Source organism: Neophocaena asiaeorientalis, unplaced genomic scaffold (assembly GCF_003031525.2).
Source record: "Neophocaena asiaeorientalis asiaeorientalis breed wild unplaced genomic scaffold, Neophocaena_asiaeorientalis_V1.1 scaffold46, whole genome shotgun sequence".
Lineage (NCBI taxonomy): Eukaryota > Metazoa > Chordata > Mammalia > Artiodactyla > Phocoenidae > Neophocaena > Neophocaena asiaeorientalis.
Window position 1 is genome coordinate 6,016,040 of NW_020175393.1, and position 20,748 is coordinate 6,036,787.

Below are 20,748 nucleotides of genomic sequence, written 5' to 3' on the forward strand. Positions count from 1 at the left end.
CTTCATTTGCTTTGTTTTTTAAAAAGACAGAGTAGCAAAGCAGAGTTGGTTTGCCTGGTGTTATGTCTTAGGCCTAAACGTGGAACAAAATAGCTACAAAACAACAGTCCTGCAAATAATTTTATTATTTAAGCATTATCAAATATTAAGTTTTTGTTGTTTCCGTTTGGCTGCTATCATTTATTTTATTGTTCTCAATATTAAAAAAAATTAAAACGATGACCTTAGACAAGAGGCCAGGATGGGGACTCAATTGTTTATTGACTTTATAGTGACAGAGCAGAGATTGTCCTGTTTTTGATAATGTGTGAATCAAAACAAAAAAATGTTCAATTTCTTCATAAAGAAATTTGGTTTCTGTTCTTTGATATACATTTAGTTTTTTTTTTTTTTTTTAATTTGGAGAGGAGGGAGGGAGAGGGAGGGAGGGAGGGAATCTATACTTACTTCTTTTTTTGGTGCTGAATTTAGGAATTTGCCCTGATATTCACAGTTCAAGGAAGATCAGTTCATTGTATCTTGCCCAGAAAAGTAGGGAGAGAACAGAGCACTGGAGGTGGAGACTTTCAGTGCCTCGGACCGGCCGTAGGCCTAGAGACCTCTCTTTTTAAATCCTTTATTTCCTTTTCCAGTTTCCCCTTTCTACTGATCAGGTTTCCCTACTTCCATCTGTAGCTTGTCTGGCCTTCCTCATCTCTGATTTTTGTCTGAGGTAAAATCTAAATGGGTAGTATCATTATTTGATGTCATTTAAAATGTAAATAGCTTTACGGTTTGGGTAAGAAAACAATCAGCAGACTTTTAAAAATAAATCTTTGTTTTTCCCTTAAAAAACAGAAAAACTCGGACATTTTGTCAAGTGCGGAAGGCAAAGCTGTCATTCGTCAGTATAATAAGATTTCCTACGTTCTGGTGGAATTTGAGGTGGTCTATCATACAGCCTGGATCAAAGAGATCTCGCAGTTACAGTATGGTATGTGTAAGACTGCAGTGACACTACAGAGCGGGTGTTAGGAGATTTTGAATGAGTTTGTGGTTCTGGAGAATTTTTACATCTTTTTTATATAACTGTATGATGGTTAAATTTAGCTTTGGGGAGGATACAATTATTTATTTCTTTACAGTTAATAATATTCTGATTTTATAAGCAGAAATTGTCATGAGCTTAAAGTTGATATACTAAGATTATGACTTTATCCTGAAAAACAGTATTTAAAAGTAAATAACAAGACTCCTTATTGATATTTCTCCATATACTGGGGAAGGTTTTATATCCAGTTTTATCATGCTATAGATTCAAATCACGGTCCTAATCAGAGGAAAAGGAATTGCAGCTTGCTTGTCTTCCTTCTTTTCTCCCTCTCTCCTCCTTTCCTCCCTTCCTTCCTTCCTCCCGCCCTTCCTTTTTTCCCCTCCTCTCTTCCTCCCTCCCTCCCTTTCTTTCTCTTCCTGTAACTGAATTTAACTTCAGTTCTGATCTCCATTAAATTAAGAGTATTAGGGCTGTGTTCAAGTACCTCTGAGGGGTGCCAAGGTGTTGGGAAGAGTTAAGTGTGAGGTGCAGGGATGGATGGTTTTAAGCCATCATCCATCTATGCTGACATCACCTGGGATGTTGTTGTTATTGTGTGGGCTCAGTTGTTGGTCAGTTCAGGTTCCTGCTTTGTCTCATATTTACCTTAACCTCTTATTCGTAACCTTGGTGGAACCCTGACTGTGTCCCCTGGTAGGAAAGTTTCTCCCTCCCACACCAGGATCTCCACTTCAGCAGAGCACAGAATTGCAGGCATAGGAAGCACAAATTCGGAGGTCGGCTCACTGGGAGTGATGGTGAGAGGGGCCACTCCTAGTTCTGACTCTTGGTTCCAGACCCATGTACTTTAGCTGTTGGGGCCACAGCACTATATACAGGCCATTGATCCACTGCATGATTGCATCCTGGAGGACAGGGCTTCAACCCTGCAGGATGTCTTCCCAACTGGCACCTTAGTTAAGCCTTAAATACACCAATTCTATCAGGCGAGCTGTTTCTGGGTAATGCACATGGTAGGGCCCTATGGATCCTAATGAAAACCTGCTAATGGAGCAACGGTCTCAAAGGAGCATTAAAAGAAGGTTATAATTCACATTATAGAAGAGAGCAAAGAGCATTTTTAGCAATTGAAATATGGAGCATGTACTGTTCTGCTTCTACAATACTATGCACTTTTCTAAATTGTTTTTGTCCTGCTGATTTTTCCTCTTATCTGCACACATTCCATAAAAAGTTCAACAATCCCCTGATCTATAAAGCCCTTCTTTATTCTTCCTGGCCGATAATAATGTCTTCCCCCTCCAGAGGCCCCCCCCCCCCACACTTTATCATGACATTTGTTGCTTTATAGATCTGTCTTATCTCCCCTACACATTCCAGGAATACTCTCTGTGTCTGTTTCATCTTTGTGTCCTTTCAGTAACAGTCATAGTTAACATTTATATAATATTTATCATATGCCAGGCTGTGTCTAAGCACTTTACATATACAACCTCCTTTGATTCTCATGGCAACCCTCTGAGGAATTATTATTATCCTCATTTTACAGATGAGGAAACTGAGGTACTGAGAAGTTAAGTAACTTGCCCAAGATCACAGAGCTAGGGAGTGGCAGGGCGAGGATTCAAACATGCCTTTCATGTGAACACAGGCTAGTGGAAATGAATTGCTCTGGAAGGCTTCTTGTTGTTATATTGATGTAACTATACTTAACCATATAGAAACTTGGAATAATAATTGGAGAACTAGTATTGGCCTCCTTTTGATTTGCTGTATAAAGTTTCTCTAATGATGATTCACATAGAATGTTCACTCAGTCCTGGAGCAGACTTCCTGGCTGTCATTTTTTTTTTTTTTTTTGAAGACATTGGGGGTAGGAGTTTATTAATTAATTAATTTATTTTTGCTGTGTTGGGTCTTCGTTTCTGTGCGAGGGCTTTCCCTAGCTGTGGCAAGCGGGGGCCACTCTTCATTGCGGTGCGCGGGCCTCTCGCTATCGCGGCCTTTCTTGTTGCGGAGCACAGGCTGCAGACGCGCAGGCTCAGTAGTTGTAGCTCACGGGACTAGTTGCTCCGCGGCATGTGGGATCCTCCCAGACCAGTGCTCGAACCCGTGTCCCCTGCATTGGCAGGTGGACTCTCAACCACTGCGCCACCAGGGATGCCCTGGCTGTCATTATTATTAGTGGTCTTGCTGACCATTTTGTCCTGTCAAGGAAGCTCAGAACTGTCTTGAGGAACACAAATTTCATTACTGGAATGTCCCAACGTTATTTTGGAATTTACTTGGGAGGATAAATGATTTCTAGCCAAATTTTAAAAAGATTCCAAATGAATTGGGTAAAGTTTTTAGTTGAAATCTTCATGAAACCAGCATCATTAAGAATCATATCAAGAGTAATTTTATTTGTTGAGTAAAAGTCAGCTAACTTCAAAGAGAGATACAGTCTATTTTGCTTTACTAGAAATTTGATGCAGCCATAGTCTGTGAAGTAATGTGAGGCTTGGAAGATACATGTCCAATTCTCATGTTATCAGTGTTTGTTAATATAAAATGCAACTCAAGCTGGCACATACTAGTCTATAAGTGTGTTATTAATATGCCTCTAGAAGTAATTCATGTTAGGATAACAAATGATCTAAGGCTATTCAGCATGAAGCATTTGGGATTATGTATTTCAATTCTCAATAAAAAACATATCTGAAAGTGCCTATTTATATGAATGATGTTCATGTAGTAACTCAGGTGTAGGCTAAAAAATATCTTCCTCTACATTCTAGGAGTTCACAACTCAATGGTGTTTAATAAATATTTCTTACTGATACTGAGCCTAGTTATCAATTTAAGTCAGATAAACCTCCTTAAAGAAGCCACTTTGGAGTTAGGTGTAGAAAAGGGTTTGAAATCTATGAAGTGTGTCATATTTTGTAGTTGGACACATCTTCCAGTTCTCTCTCCCAGTCACAATCCATAAAAATAAACTGACATTGTATTACAACCCTTTTAGACCCACTCAGAAAAGTATCGCAGTTCATAGCACAAAGGCTAACCATTCTTGGTCCATTTTTACCTCTCTGGATCTGATTTTATAGTTTGCAGATACTCTGTATTCGTTTATCTACGTTTTGAGCACTGACTGTGTATCAGATACTGTGCCTTAGCACCTGGGATATCCAAAACTATTGTTCTATTCTTAAGAAGTCAGTAGTTCAATGGTGAAGACAGGCATGTAAACAGGGCTGGAAGCAGAAATCTAGAATAACAGAAATCTAGAATAAGTTATGTCAATAATTGTTTATTTGTAGCTTTGCAAGCCACACTTCTTGTGCGACATCCAGAAACGGGGAAGTTGCTGGTTAATTTTGATCCCAAAATTTTGGAAGTTGTTCGGGAAACTAAATGCATGATAAAAATGAAGCTGGATGTACCAGAACAGGCAAAGAGATTGCTAAAATTGGAAAGTAAATTGAAAGGAGATAAATTGTACTTGCAGGTAAGATGGATTCTATTTTCTGGTTATTTTGAAAGAGTTTTTTTTTTTTGTATTTTTTTTTTTTTTTGCGGTACGCGGGCCTCTCACTGTTGTGGCCTCTCCCGTTGCGGAGCACAGGCTCCGGACGCGCAGGCTCAGCGGCCATGGCTCACGGGCCCAGCCGCTCCGCGGCACGTGGGATCTTCCCGGACCGGGGCACGAACCCGCGTCCCCTGCATCGGCAGGCGGACTCTCAACCACTGCGCCACCAGGGAAGCCCTGTATTTTTTTTTTTTTAAAGAAAAAGATACCTTTGCAGTTGTGCTAATGCAGCATTGGGGAGGAATTTGTTATTATGTTGATTCTTTTAATTATTTCAGCTTTATTGAGGGTTAATTGACAAATAAAATTGTAAGATAATTAAAGTGTACATTGTGATGATTTGATATACATATATATTGTGAAAGGATTCCTTCCACCTAGTCAGTTAACTAACACATCCATCACTATATATATATTGGTGAGAATTTGAGGGTTAATTGACAAAATTGTAAGATAATTAAAGTGTACATTGTGATGATTTGATATACATATATATTGTGAAAGGATTCCTTCCACCTAGTCAGTTAACTAACACATCCATCACTATATATATATTGGTGAGAACATTTAAGTTCTCTCTTAGCAGATTTCAATTGTACGATAACGGTGTTATCAACTAGTCACCATGTTATACATTAGATTCTCATATCTTATTTGTCTTATAGCTGAAAGTTTGTACCTTTTTACTAATACCTCCCTATTTCCCCTACCCCTGGCAACTACTTTTCTACTCTGTGTTGGATTTTTTAGATTCCACATATAAGTGATATTATACAGTTTGTCTTCCTCTGTCTGACTTATTTCACTTAGCATAATGCCCTCAAGGTCCATCCATGTTGTCACAAATGGCAGGATGTCCTTCTTTCTCATGGTTGAATAATATTCCATTGTGTGTATATCACCTCTTTATCCCTTCATCCACTGATGGATGGTTGTTTCCATATTTTGGCTGTTGTGAATAATGCTGCAATGAACATTGGAGTGCATATATATTTTCAAATTAGTATTCTTATATTCTTTGGATAAAATCCCAGAAGTGGGATTGCTGGATCATATAGTAGTTCTACTTTGGTTTTTTGAGGAACCTCCATACTGTTTTCCATAATGGTTGCACCAATTTACATTCCCGCCAACAGTGCCTGAGGGTTCCTTACTCTCCACATCCTCACCAGCATTTGTTATTTGTTATCTTTTTTTTGATAATAGCTATTCTGATAGCTGTGAGGTGGTGTCTCACTATGGTTTTGATTTGCATTTCCCTGGTGATTAGTGAAGGTGAACAATTTTTCATGTTCCTATTGGCCATTTTTATGTCTTCTTCAGAAAAATGTCTATTCAGTTCCTTTGCCCATGTTTTAACTGGATTGTTTGCTATTGAGTTTTGTGAGTTCTTTATGTATTTTGGATATTAACCCCTTATCACATATATGATTTGTAAGTATTTTACCATAGGTTGTCTTTTCATTTAGTTGATGAAAACAAAATGAGGAAGCTTTTTAGTTTGATGTAGTCTCATTTATTTTTGCTTTTGCTGCTTGTGCTTTTGGTGTTAAATCCAAAAAAATCATGGCCAAGACTGATGTCAAGAAGTTTACCCCCTATGTTTACTTCTAGGAGTTTTATGGTTTCGGGTCTTAAATTTCAGGCTTTAATCCATTTTGAGTTTATTTTTGTGTACAGTATAAGATAGTGGTCCAGTTTCATTCTTTTGCATGTGGCTGTCCAGTTTTCCCAATATCACTTACTGAAGAGATTGTCCTTTCACCACTGAATATTTCTGACTTCTTAGTATACTCTTGGTTGTTTGTAAATGAATTGACCATATATGCATGGGTTTATTTCTGGGCTCTATTCTGTTCCATTGTTGATTCTTGATAGCATTAAAATACTGACATGCAAACAAAAGGGAAGGAAGTGAAAGGATTATCAGGAATCAGATTTAGACTTCTGGATAACAACAATGATGAATACTGAGTTTAAAAAATTCTTAGTATTATAATTTTATAGATTAAGTGTATTATATTTTATAATACGTTTAATGATACTAGTAGGATATAAATTAATGAAGTAGTATGACTGTAAAATGACATGAGTGGAAAGTGATTTTCAACATTGTGGTGTAAAATGGAGCAACAACAAAAAAGATCAGAGTATTAGAATAGAGAGTCTCAAAACCATTTTTTAAAAGTAACAAGCTTATTGAGATATAATTCACATACCATACAATTTATCCATTTTAAGTGTACAGTTTAATGGTGTTAGTATATTCACACACTTGCACAATCACCATCAATTTTAGAACATTTTCATCATTCCCAAAAGAAGCCCCATATCCGTTAGCAGTCACTCCCCATGTTCCCCTAACTCTTTCTACATCTTCCCCTGGCAACCACTAATCTACTTACTGTCTCTATGGATTTGCCTATTCTGGGCATTTCATACAAATGGAATCATTCAATATGTGGCGTTTTGTGATTCGCTTCTTTAACCTAGCACAATATTTTCAAAGTTCGTTCATATTGTTCCATGGATCAGTACCTTATTCTTTTTTATGGCTAAATAATATTCCATTGTGTGGTTATACCACATTTTAGGCATCCATTCATCAGTTGATGGACATCTGGGTTATTTTCACTTTTTTGCATTATGAGTTATGCTGCTGTGAACATTTGTATACAAGCTTTTGAGTGGACATATATTTTCATTCTCTTAGGAATATAAACTAGGAGTGAAATTGCTGGGTTTCATTAACTTCGTAACTCTATGTTTAACCTTTTGAATAACTGACACACTCTGTTTTCCAAAAAGGCTGCATGCATTATTTTATATGTGCACCAGCAGTGGATGATGGTTCCACTTTCTCCACATCCTTGCCAACACTTGTAACTGTCTGTCTTTTTCATTTAAACATCATTTGGATGTGAAGGGGTATTTGCATGTGGTTTTGATTTGCGTTTCTTCATGGCTGTTGATGTTGAGGATGTTTTCACGTGCATATTGGCCATTTGTAGATCTTTGGCGGGGTGTCTATTCAAATCGCTACCCATTTAAAAATTGAGTTATTTGTCTTTTTTTATTATTGAGTTGTGAGAATTCATTATACATTCAAATTCTTTATCAGAAACATGATTTGCAGATATTTTCTTCTGTTCTGTGGATTTTTTCATTTCTTTTTTCTTTTTTATAAGCCAAGCTAATTAAGAATGGGTTTTATTAAAAAATATTTATTTATTTATTTGGTTACACTGGGTCTTAGTTGCAGCAGGTGGGCTCCTTAGTTGTGGCTCCAGGACTCCTTAGTTGCAGCTCACTGGCTTCTTAGTTGCAGCTTGCCAGCTTCTTAGCTGTGGTATGCAGAATCCATAGTTGTGGCATGCGAACTCTTAGTTGCGGCCTACATGTGGGATCTAGTTCTCTGACCAGGGATCAAACCCGGGCCCCCTGCATTGGGAGCGCAGAGTCTTATCCGCTGTGCTACTAGGGAAGTCCCCTCTTTTCATTTTCTTGATAGTATCCTTTAAAGCACAAACATTTAAAAATTTTGATAAGGTCCAATTTATCTACTTTATCTTTTGTCCCCTGTGATTTTAGTGTCATTTCTAAGAAATCATTGCTGAATCCAAGGTCACAAAGATGTATGCATATGCTTTGTTCTAGGAGTTTAATAGTTTTAGCTCTTACCAAAATATTATATACATATATATACACACACACATATATATATTTAAAAACCTGGACTTACCCTGGTGGCATAGTGGTTAAGAATCCGCCTGACAATGCAGGGGACATGGGTTCGATCCCTGGTCCAGGAAGATCCCACATGCTGCGGAGCAACTAAGCCCGTGTGCCGTTAACTACTGAGCCTGTGCTATAGAGCCTGCGAGCCACAGCTACTGAAACCCGCGCACCTAGAGCCCATGCTCCGCAACAAGAGAAGCCACCGCAATGAGAAGCCTGTGCACCGTAAGGAAGAGTAGCCCCGCTCACCACAGCTAGAGAAAGCCCATGTGCAGCAAGGAAGACCCAATGCAGCCAGTAAATAGATAAATAAATGTTCCTTTAAAAAACCTCAGAGGAATGTTGGCATTGTGAAAACTTGGCTTCAGCATCAAAAGCCCTAGGTTTTCGTACTGGTTAGTTGCGACTTTACATGACTGAATGTCAAAGTACTGTTTATAAATTGAGGTTAATATCACATGCATTGAATCTTACAGGATTTTAGTTAGTATTGAATAATATGATGAAAGTCAAAGTCCTTTGCCAAGTGTCAAGTGTAAATAAAAGTTCAACTACAAGTAAGAGAAAAGGAGGAAAGGAATTAATAACTTTGAAGCTATTAAGTAAACATTGCAACAGTTTCATATTATTAATTTGGGGAAGAATTAACTTGAAACCACATCTCCCATCACAGTGCAATAAGTTACAAAATGGTAAAAAATTGATCATCATGGTTCATCTGTAAAAAATATCTAAAAGAAAATAGAATAGCTTTGTGTGTACATTTATTCTGATTCAAGAAAACAAGTGTGGCATCAGTGATAAGTATGCTGTAATATGTCAGAAGACAGGGAACAGAAAGGGTGAAAATGTGTAATGACAGACATAACGAAAAAATAATTGTCCAAACCGTTTAAAATGGCATAAATCTAGAAAGACAAATAATAATTATGAAAAATGTAAATCTAGGAATCTCCAATGACTTACTGTTTAAAGGGGATGCCCAGGTAATTTACAGGTGAGGAAAAAGTATAGCAAATTAGTATAAATAGTCAGCCTCCATCTTTCAGGGCTATGAGGAAACAGGTAAAATGAAACCTTCCGGGTATGAATCAAAATATGACTGTTGCTTTAAAATAAAGTAAAACATGCCATTTTGACTTTTAACAGGGTCTTCTGCAGTATTATGATGAGTTATGTCAGGAAGTGCCTCCTGTGTTTGTCAATCTGATGACCCCTAAAGTGAAAAAGGTTGGTAATATTGAAGGCTTATATTGACTTCCCTGTCGTTTCAAATTAGATTCCAGTTCTACAGATAATGGATTTTAGAACATCTATTCTTGCCAAAACCCTCTTTCTACTTCAACTTTATAGCTCTATTTTCCCTACAGGATGATTTCTTGTCTTAAGTTTTGTTGCCTTTGAAAAACAAATAAATCTAAATAATGAGCACTTTCTAAGAATCCATGATTGCTTTATGGACAGCCAAAGATGATTAAAAACAAAATGTCACCTTTACTAGGTATAATGGAAGAGAAATAGAATTAAGGAAATACAGCCTGTAATATTTCCAGGTAATAAAAGGCAGCCTTTTTAATAAATGCAGATGCTCCTTTTTAACAATGGAAACTGTTTTTCTCTTTTTCTAGGTGGAATCTGTGTTGAGACAAGGGCTCACAATATTGACATGGTCATCTTTAACACTAGAAAGCTTTTTTCAAGAAGTTGACTCAGTTTTGGATATGTTCAATCAACTCTTAAAGAAGGTATGATGGATACATTTTTAAAAACTACATACATTAATACTCAGGCTGTAAGTAATGGTTTGATTACCTATGAAAGCTCTTTAAAGGGTGTGACTCTTAACTAAAAGAACATCCATTACGTTAAAAAAAAAAAAGCTTTATGTTTCTTTAACTGATTTGGGGCCTTTTCATTTAGGGTTGCCTTGTTCTTGTCCCCAGATTACCTTGCCTTCAATATGTTAAAACGATGGTTCAACACCACAGCGTAGTTTAGAAAATGGAATAGTTGTAGACTGTGCAAGATGGCAGGATGGAGTGCTTACATTTTAAGGCATCTAATGTTAATTAGATGAGGTAGTCATCCAGTTGGAGACTGTCTATTGATTTCTGATATGTTTGCTACATGAAACATGCGGATCTTTTTAGATGTGCTGGTCTGTCTGTGGGGGTAGCATAGTGTTATGGACAAAACCCAGAGGCTTGGGAGTCAGATAAACTGAGGTAGGATTCTTTGAGTTTCACCAGCTGTGTGTTCCTCCCTGGGTTACTTGACTTATCTGAGCCTTGGTTTCTCTAGCTGTAAAACTGGGATAGTAATGATTCATGGGCTGGAATGGGGACTGAAGGAGATAACGCATATGAGGTCATGGCACATGTTGCTGCTCAGTTAAACTTCAGTTCCATGTCAAGCGCAGATGTACTCCTAAAATTCCCACCAAATTATGCTTGTCTCAGGCTGCAAGTTTCCAGATATAGCCCTCTAAATCAATTTGTAACTCAAGGGCATTTTGGATGAAAGAGGATTTTTCTTCTATGTGTGTTTTTCTCATTGGTAGATCAATGACTTGTGTGAAATGCATATTGATACAGTTCTAAAGGAGATAGCCAAAACAGTGTTAATTTCCCTGCCGGAAAGCGGTGCTACCAGAGTAGAAGATATGTTGACACTCAATGAGGTATGCATTTATGTATTATATTTTATTCATAGAAATATTGGCTCATAAACCTAAAATGTGAATTTGCAATCTAAACGTAGAAATCTCTGTCCATGGCATTTAGACATTCTGGGGGCTTTTTGGACATCCTCAGCTCCAAAGACTTATAAGATATCAACAGCTCAAGCCCAGGGTCACACCTTAGACATTATCTTAAAAATGTCCTCAGCCTCATGCTGGAGTCCCCTTGGGTCCTGTCAGTGCTCACTGCTCTTCTTCCTCTGTGCATGCTCCCAGGGCAATATCATCTACACTCATGGTTTTAACTACCACATCCTTTCCCCTTAAGTCATCCATACACCTGGGCGTCATCCAGCCTCCTCTCCTCACTTGCATCCCCAAACCCAGTCAGTCTTTTAGGGCTTAGCCAGGTTTTGCCTCTTACTAAGATTCTGCTTGAATTGCCTCTTCTTTTCCATACCTACTACCCTTTTCTTAGGTCATGCTTTTATTTATTTAATTTTTGAGCAGAGAAAGGTTTATCGCAAGGGCCACGCAAGGAGAACGTGTAAGCTCATGCTCAAGAAGCCTGAACTCCAGATCAGGCCTTTAATGCTCATCTGAGTTGAGCATGTGATGTTGTGATCTAACTGGTTTCTCTGCCGCCATATTTGGCCCCATCATATCCATCATCCTCCACCTTGCCACCAAAGCTGATTGTGGAAACTCCCCAGCTTAAATCCTTCAGTGGCGGTGGCACCCACCTAACCTCCTCAGCATCACATTATAGTGATCTTATTTGATTACCTATTTATCCTCCATTGGCTCAAAAGCACAAAGACAGGAACCCTGTCTAATCATTTTTGAGGCCTGGCATATAACACAGTCTTTCTCAAAAGCACTCACTTTATGTTTTGTTCAAAACGTAAAGTGAAGGCATTTTTCTTTCTTGCCTGCCTTGTGCTTCAGCTACCCCCACCTTGCTGGTTTGGGTCACCTTGCTAATGTCCTTTTCAAGACAACCAAGGATGGCTCCATCTCAAGGGATCTAACCTGACCCATGGGAAACAGGTGCCTTTGCCTCTCTTTCTATGGAAATGCAGCTGCTTCTTCCCAGGACACCTTTCTGTGCTTTTTGGGCAGCCAGCCAGCCTCTTGTTTCAGGACTACTTAGGCATGGGGAATCCCCTCTATTCCCAGATTGTAGAGGTCATGGATCAAGGTCTCTGAGTAGCTCTTTTGAAATTCCCTTCACTTATTTCTACCAAATCTCTATCAATGATCAAACTTCCCTTCTATAACCTCAAGGCGGGCAATGTGCTGAGGGTTACCTCCCCTGCTACCTTTGGATAAACTGCCTTTTTCATAATGTGTAGGAACTTAAAAGCATTTGTTTTCAGCGTTGGGGCCTTGGCTGTAACGGAAACAACACTAAATGACCAATGATAACATCCTGTGTTCAGAGTATGCAAGTTTAAAATGATTATATCTTCCTGGCCATTTTTCTCTATTATCATTGTTAAGCTTTTTATCCTTAAAGTCTGTTTTGTTTGCTATCAGTGTAGTTACACCAGCTCTTTGTGGTTATTATTATCCAGATATATCTTTCTGTATTCTGTTATTTTCAGCCTTTCTGGGTTCTCCTATTTTAGGTTTTCTCTTGTAAAGAACATTTAGCTGGATTTTGTTTTTAATCTACTCTGAAAAATCTCTGTTTTTTAAAAATTGGTAATTTTAGTCTATTCACATTTATCCTATCAATATATTTGGGTATACTTCTACTCTCTACCCTCTTACTTTGAATTTTCTATTTACCCAAATTTACTTATCTGTTTCTTGAAGTTACTTTTTATTCTTTTTCAAATATATGTGGTCTTTTATATAATCTTCTTCCTTTCTCTTTTTAAATTCTACTTCTTCATTTAGATATTTAAAACATATTTTATAACAGTCCCATTATCTGAAGAAATTGGAGGTCTAATTCTGCTCTTTGCTGTCTCTGTCAAATCTTGCTCAGGGTGGCTTGTGTCTTCATGTTTTTAATATTTTGGATTGTGAGCTAATTTGCACATGTCTGTTTAGTTGAGAGCCTGTCTCTTTATTTGCTCCTGTGTGGTACCTAGGAGTTTTACCAACTCAGTCGATAGTTTGAGTTAGTTTCTCACACGATAGAATTTCCAAAACTCCAAGGTAGTATAGATATAATCTCAAGTCCTAAACCTGTGTGAGGTGAGCTAGTGGTTGTAAATTTCCAAGGGAGACGTTGTCTGTCTACCCCAGAGCCTCAACCAAGGTTGCTAACTGTGCTTGAGACCGTAGCCCTTGATTTGCCTGGTGACATGTGGGGGAAGGGGAAGGGTTCCAACCTCCTACCCTTGTGAAGGGATCCAAGGCCTCATGTGGTTTTTTGGTTATGGGGAAAAAACCTACAAAAGCTGTAGCTTCAGCTTACTTTTCATTTTAGGCCTATGTCTTTTTTTGTGTGTGTGAGATATAATGTGTATACAGCAGATTGCACAAATCTTAAGTGCACTATTCAGTGAATGTTTACATATGACACACCCTTGTAACCTTCTCCAAGAGCAAGATTTTTTTTTTAAGGTTTATTTATTATTAATTTACTTATTTTTGGCTGCGTCAGGCCTTAGTTGTGGCACACAGGATCTTCGTTGAGGCCTGCGGTGCGCAGGCTTCTCTCTAGTTGTGGCATGTGGGTTTTCTCTTCTCTAGTTGAGGCGCACGAGCTCAGTAGTTGTGGTGCGTGGGCTTAGTTGCCCCGTGGTATGTGGGATCCTAGTTCCCTGACCAGGGTTCGAACCCGCGTTCCCTGCATTGTAAGGTGGATTCTTTACCACTGGACCACCAGGGAAGTCCCAATCCAAGAGCAAGATATTGAGCATTTCCTTCACTGCAAGTGGTTCCCTCCTGCTCCATTCCAGGCAACAAACATCCTCCACCCCAAAGTAATCACCATTTTGGCTTCTGTCACTGTATATTAGCTTTACCTGTTTTTGAACTTCACATAAATGGAATCATGCAGCATATATTCTTGTTTTCAAAGTTTTTTTTTTTGATGTGGACCATTTTTAAAGCCTTTATTGAATTTGTTGTGTTATTGCTTCTATTTTATGTTTTGGTGTTTTGCCCACGAGGCATGTGGGATCTTAGCTTCCCCGACCAGTGATCGAACCCGCGCCCCCTGCATTGGAAGGCAAAGTCTTTCCTACGGGACTGCCAGGGAAGTCCCACACATATTCTTTATGTCTGGCTTATTTTGCTCAGGGTCTGTGAGATTCATCTGTGTAGTTGGGTGCGATAGTGGGTTCTTTCATTCTCATTCATTGCTGACTAGTATTTAAATTTCTGAGTTTATTACAATTTATGTATCTGTTCTACTGTTGAAGGCATCTAGGTAGTTCATAGCTTTTGATTATACACTGAGCATTCTTGTACATGGTTTTTTTTGTGTGAACCTAAGCACCTATTTTGGTGGGTATATTCCCATAAGTGAAATTGCTGGGTCATAGTCATAGATCATGAATATATTTAACTTTCGTAGAAACTTTCTTTTTAGAGTTGATGTGTTTGAATTAGGAACTAAACAGATTCACACATTGCATTTGATTCATATACCTCTTAAGTTTCTTTTCATCATCTCCCCTTTCTTTGCTTGTATCTTTTTTATTGCAGTAAAATATACATAACACAAAATTTATAATTTTAACCATTTTTTTAGTGTACAGTTCAGTGGCATTAAGTACATTCACAGTGTTCTGTAACCATTACCACCATCTGCTTCCAGAACTTTTTATTATCATCTACACAGGAACTCTGTACCTATTAAACAATAATTTCCCATTTCCCTCCCCTCCACCCCAGACCGTGGTAACCTCTATTCTACTTTCTATCTGTATGAATTTGCCTATTCTATGTATGTCATGTAAGTGAAATCATACGACATTGTCCTTTTGTATCTGCCTTATTTCACTTAGCACAAGGTTAATCCATATTGTAGCATGTATCAGAATTTGATTCCTTTTTAGAGCTGGATAATATTCCATTGTATAGATATGCCACATTGTGTTTATCCATTCATCTGTTGGTAGACGTTTGGGTTAGCTATTGTGAATTAAGCTAGTGTGAGCACTAGTGTATAATTATCTGACTCCCTACTTTCAGTTCTTTTGAGTATATACTCAGAGTGGAATTTCTGGATCACATGTTAATTCTATGTTTAGCTTTTGAGAAATCACCAGATATTTTTCCACGGTGGCCATACCATTTTACCTTCCCACCAGCAATGTGCAACAAGGGTTCCAATTTCTCCACCTGCTTGCTGACAGTTGTTATTTTCCATTTTTAAAATAAAGCATTTTTCATAATAATCTGAATGGGTACGAAGTCTCATTGTGGTTTTGATTTGCCTTTTCCTAATGACTACTGATGCTGAGCGTCTTTTCATGTGTTTATTGACCATTTGTATATTTCTTTGGGGAAATGTCTTTTCAAGTTTTTTTTTTTTCCATCTTCCTTCTTTTTATGCTCTTCATTTATTGAAGAAATGGGATCATTTGTCCTATAGAATTTTCCATGTTCTAAATTTTGCTGATCATATCCTAGTAGTATGATTTAGCATATTAACATATTCTTCTATCCCCTGAGTTTCCTGTATATTTTAATTAGCTCTGGAGGATTGATTCAGTTCAGGTTCAATTACTTTTTCTTTTCCTGACTGAATAGTCCACAGGTGACACTGTGTACTTCCTATTGCATTACATCAGGAGGCACATTTTACCAGGCTGTTTCCCTTTTCGTGATATTAAGGTTAATTAGTGCGCTGAGGTGCAGTCAGCTTTATCTATTATCATAAAGTTTCCCACCGACCTTTCACCTGAAGAGTTTAGCAGCCTTTGATTATTATTGCCTAGAGCCATTATTGTTGCCTAGAGATTGCAAAATGTTGATTTTCTAATTTTAGCATTTATGGATAAAATATTTCTATAAAGAAGAAATTTCCCTCATTATCTGGTTAGTTACTGTGAAATAATGTTTGTACAGAAAAGTCAGGTTCAATGCTTCAGTTTTTCTTTTATATACCAGTTTTCAAAATAATGAGTTGGCTAAAATACCCATTGCGGTTTAAATTATTTAAAGATCATTATGAATATATGGATTATTATATATTTGAGGGATTCAGTCCATTGCAGTCATTATTCTTTTTTATGTTTAAATTTTCTCATCTTTGTCCAGTGGAATTCTACAGGCTGGCTTCTGTGTTTTTGATATGACTCCAGTAGTCTTTGAAAGCTTTCCTGCTTCCTGGAACCGTAGGAAATCTTAGGCTTATCTTGCACATTTCCTGCCCTGGTTACTCATTTTTCCAGTCAGCCCTCATACCTTTCAGTGTTACTTGTGGAAAATGGTATTTGGAGAGCACAACCTAGGTGCTAGGAAAGGCACTCATTGTTAACTTTTAGCTATTCTTTTTTTTTTTTTTTTCTTTTAGCTATTCTTATAGTATTATTTCTGCATCTCTAACTAATATACTTGGGGTACTATTTCTTGAGTTGGCAAATAGAGTCTGCCCTATTTCCTGGGCTCCGTGTTATTCTAGGACGGAGAGCCCTTCAAATGCTGTGTGGGTCTTTTTTCACCAATTGAAATTTTCCAAAAAAGTCTCCTGTTTCCTGCCTGGGGATGAGGGGTAATTTCCTCCTTGTCATTTTCTTCTCACTCATTCTAGAATCCGACAGTATATACTTCATACCAGGTCTTACTTATAAACGAACAGCCTATGAAGGAGTAGGGAAATTTCTACATTGGTTTCCTTCATTTTGTCTCCTTTACAATGAAAATCATTTCTATTGGTATGTGCACGTAACAGTTCTGACACTATCCACTGCTCAGTGGGGTGAAATTCACACTACCAAAGAAAATTTACTTTGAACATACGAACAAAAAACTTTCATGTGCATAGAAAAAGAAATGAATCACACAAACGAGGCAAATTAGGATCGGTTAAAGGTGACTGAGTGTGAATGTGCTGGTTACATTGATGGCACAAGTCAAAATACAGGAAGTGGAACTTTGAAGAGCACCTTTGTCAATCAGTATGCCCCAGTCACTTGCCCTAGAGGGATCTAAGATCTAGTAACACATGGGCTGCCTTCCCACAAGCCTATCACGAGGTGGACCATTACAGTGAAGACAGAATAACATATGTAATGACAAAGCAAGTTGGATAACACTTTGGAAAGAAATCAGTTTTGGAAACGTGCTATATATAACGCTAATTTGGGGGGACAAATTTAGTTTGCACTAACCAGTGGTTTCAGACAATACTGGGAACCAGGGCTATTTGCAGTAATGACAAGTCCTCCTTATCTTGGAGTACCTAATTGTGGTTGTAGGACAGATTATGTTAATTATTAAAAAGCTACCTTGTGTTAGCTTCAAATCTGTCCTTCTACTCTATGACTCTGCAAATTACATTTATCCTTGGCCAGCTGGCTCCCTTGTAGGCTTTGCAGTGGGGGCAATAGGAGGCTGGACAAGAGAGAATGGGCTTGCTCGTTCCTGTTTTGCCTCTTGTTGCTGACGCCTTTACATGAGCTATAGCTCTTCACCCTGGCAGTGGCCACTAGTTCCAGGCCCTAGCTTTTTCCAGCCTTTCCGGAATCAGCCTTGTGTGCCTCTCAGATGTACCAGCTTCAGGAGGTCCCTCTCTGAGCTTCTGAGCCAGCAGCGCTAGCCAGGCACCTCCCTCACAGTCAATTTTAGAACTGTTCATCACCCCCAAAGAAATACCATACTCATTAGCAGTCATTACCAATTTCCTCTCAACCCTCCTAGCCCTGGGCAGCCACTCTTCTACTTTCTGCCTCTACAGATTTGCTTATTGTAGGCATTTCATACAAAGGGAATCATATAGTATGTGGTATTTTGTGACTGGCTCTTTTGTCACTTAGCACAGTGTCTTCAAAGTTCATTCATATTGTCCCATGTATCCGTACTACATTTCTTTTTACTGCTGAATAATAGTGCATTGTATGGATGGACCACGTTTTAGTTATCCATTCATCAGTTGATGGACATATAGGTTGTTTCCACTTTTTGGCCATTATGAATAATGCTGCTGTGAACATAAATGTACAAGTTTTGAAAGGACACGTTTTCATTTCTCTTGGGTGTATATTTAGGAGTGGAATTGTTGGGTCATATGTTAACTCCAAGTTTAACCCTTTGAAGAACTGGTAGACTTCTCCAAAGTGGCTGCATTATTTTACATTCCCACCAGCAGTGTATGAGGGTTCCAAGTTCTCTGCATCCTTGCCAACACTTATTATTTGTGTTTTTGATTATAGCCTTCCTAATGGAGTAAAATGGTATCTCATTGTGGCTTAAATTTGTATTTCCCTAATGGCTAGTGATGTCGAACACTTTTTCATGTGCTTATTAACCTTCTATGTACCTTCTTTTAGAAATGTCTATTCAAATCCTTTGCTCATTTTAAAATTGGATGATCTGTCTTTTTATGTTTCAGTTGTGATAGTTCTTTATATGTTCTAGATACTAGTCCCGTATCAGATTGCCGGAATTTTCTCTCAGTCTGTGGGTTGTCTTTTCACTTTCTTGATGGTGTCCTTCGAAGGCCCAAAGTTTTAAATTTTGGTGATGTCCAATTCATCTATATATTTTTTTGCTGTTGCTTTGCTTTGGTGTCATATCTAAGAAAAATTTGCCTAATCCAAGATCATGAAGATCCATGCTTATGTTTTTTAAAAGAGTTTTATAGTTTTTGCCCTTACATTTATTTACCTGAAAAAATTATTTGTTTATTTTTGGCTGCTTTGGGTCTTTGTTGCTGTGCCCGGGCTTTCTCTAGTTGTGGCGAGTGGGGGCTACTCTTCATTGCGGTGCGCGAGCTTCTCATTGCAGTGAGTTCTCCTGTTGTGGAGCACGAGCTCTAGGTGCACGGACTTCAGTAGTTGCGGCTCACAGACTCTAGAGCACAGGCTCAGTAGCTGTGGCGCAAGGGCTTAGTTGCTCTGCGGCATGTGGGATCTTCCTGGACCAGGGATTGAACCCGTGTCCCCTGCATTGGCAGGCGGATTCTTAACCACTGCGCCACCAGGGAAGTCCCTCGCCCTTACATTTAGATCTATGCTTCATTTTAAGTTAGTTTTTGTGTATGGTCTCAGGATCTAGTTTCATTATTTTGCAAGTGGATATTCAGTGGTCCTCGCACCAATTATCAAATTCCATTAACTTTATTATTATATAGCATTGGAAACATACAGAAGAATTTATGTGGCATCTTCCCACTTATTCCTGTGACCCTGTTCTTTTAACATAAAAGCTGACTTTTTGTTATTTTGTCTAGGTTTCCAGAGATATCATGGGATTACCAAGATAAACATATGTTTAATCTGTCATGTTTGACTAGTAGTCTGGTTTCTTTCTTAGGGAATTTCAAAGCAAGTGGAGGGGGTGTGTAAATAAACACGTGTGTCCAATCTTCCATGATCAGCTGTGAGTGTCCACTTGCTTAACACTTGTTTTCCTTGCTAGACTGAAGTGGCTCTCAACTACCATTGTCATTCCAAAGTTTAACACTGTGTTGAATAAATTAGAAAGGGTGTAATGAGTGAATGATGGAGCAAAATCTGAAGAGTTCGTGGGGGTGGGGAGGATCAGAGAGTGTCTTCAGGTGGGAGGAGGAACACCGTTTCCCCTGAGACTGAGAAAAGATGAAGATGGGTTCAGATGCAGATGAGGTGGTGTAAATCGGGGGGGACAAACTTGCAAGTCTCTCTCTCTCAATCTAGTAGCCAAGAAAGGAACACATGAAGGCAGTACAGAGGGAATATGGGATCTCCCAAGACTTATCTGAGGAGAGGTTGCATAGATAGGCTTGGGTTCCTTTGCAGAGGTGATTTTGAAGGCCCAAGTTGGCTGCTTCCATTTACTTTTCTCTTTCCTAAGACGCATGGACATTGTATGTTAAAGGGCCTATTCAATTTTATAATCCAGTTTTCTTTTCTGAATTTAGTTCTCCACTTCTTCCTAAAGCCTTTGCTCACTATTAGAAAAGTTCAAAATGCAAAAAGCACAGGCTTTTAGAATCACACAAAGCTGGTTTCAAACCCCTATTCTTACCACCTACTGTGTGACCTTGGGCAAATTTTTAATTCTTTCTGAGAGTCAGTTTTCTCATCTGTGAAATGGGTACAGTAATATTACCTATCCCAGGAGGTTGTCATTTAGTTAAATGAGTTCATACACATAAAGCTCTTAAATTGATGCCTGGCATACAACATCATGCTCATTTAAAAACCATATCACATTTGAATCTCAAAACAACACTTTGGATTGTCCTTTTCATTCTTTTTCTTTTCTTTTTTTTAAAAATAAGTTTATTTATTTATTTATTTAGCTGCGTTGGGTCTTTTGTTGCTGCGTTGGGGCTTTCTCTAGTTGCGGCGAGTGGGGGCTACTCTTTGTTGTGGTGCTCAGGTTTCTCATTGTGGTGGCTTCTCTTGTGTCAGAGCACGGGCTCTAGGTGCGCAGGCTTCAGTAGTTGTGGCACGCAGGCTCAGTAGTTGTGGCTCACGGGCTCTAGAGCGCAGGCTCAGTAGTTGTGGTGCACAGGCTTCGTTACTCTGTGGCATGTGGTATCTTCCCGGACCAGGGCTCGAACCCATGTCCCCTGCATTGGCAGGTGGATTCTTAACCACTGTGCCA

General features: G+C 38.6%; 1 protein-coding gene across 1 annotated transcript in view; it reads left to right on the forward strand.

Moving 5' to 3' along the window:
- Positions 1-20,748, forward strand: part of DNAH8 (dynein axonemal heavy chain 8) — a 318,214-nt gene that overhangs the window by 50,293 nt on the left and 247,173 nt on the right. The window contains exons 17-21 of the mRNA XM_024766073.1: positions 838-973; positions 4,339-4,526; positions 9,495-9,575; positions 9,974-10,090; positions 10,906-11,025. Of these exons, the coding sequence (XP_024621841.1) occupies positions 838-973; positions 4,339-4,526; positions 9,495-9,575; positions 9,974-10,090; positions 10,906-11,025 (642 nt within the window). The remainder of the gene's footprint in view (positions 1-837; positions 974-4,338; positions 4,527-9,494; positions 9,576-9,973; positions 10,091-10,905; positions 11,026-20,748) is intronic.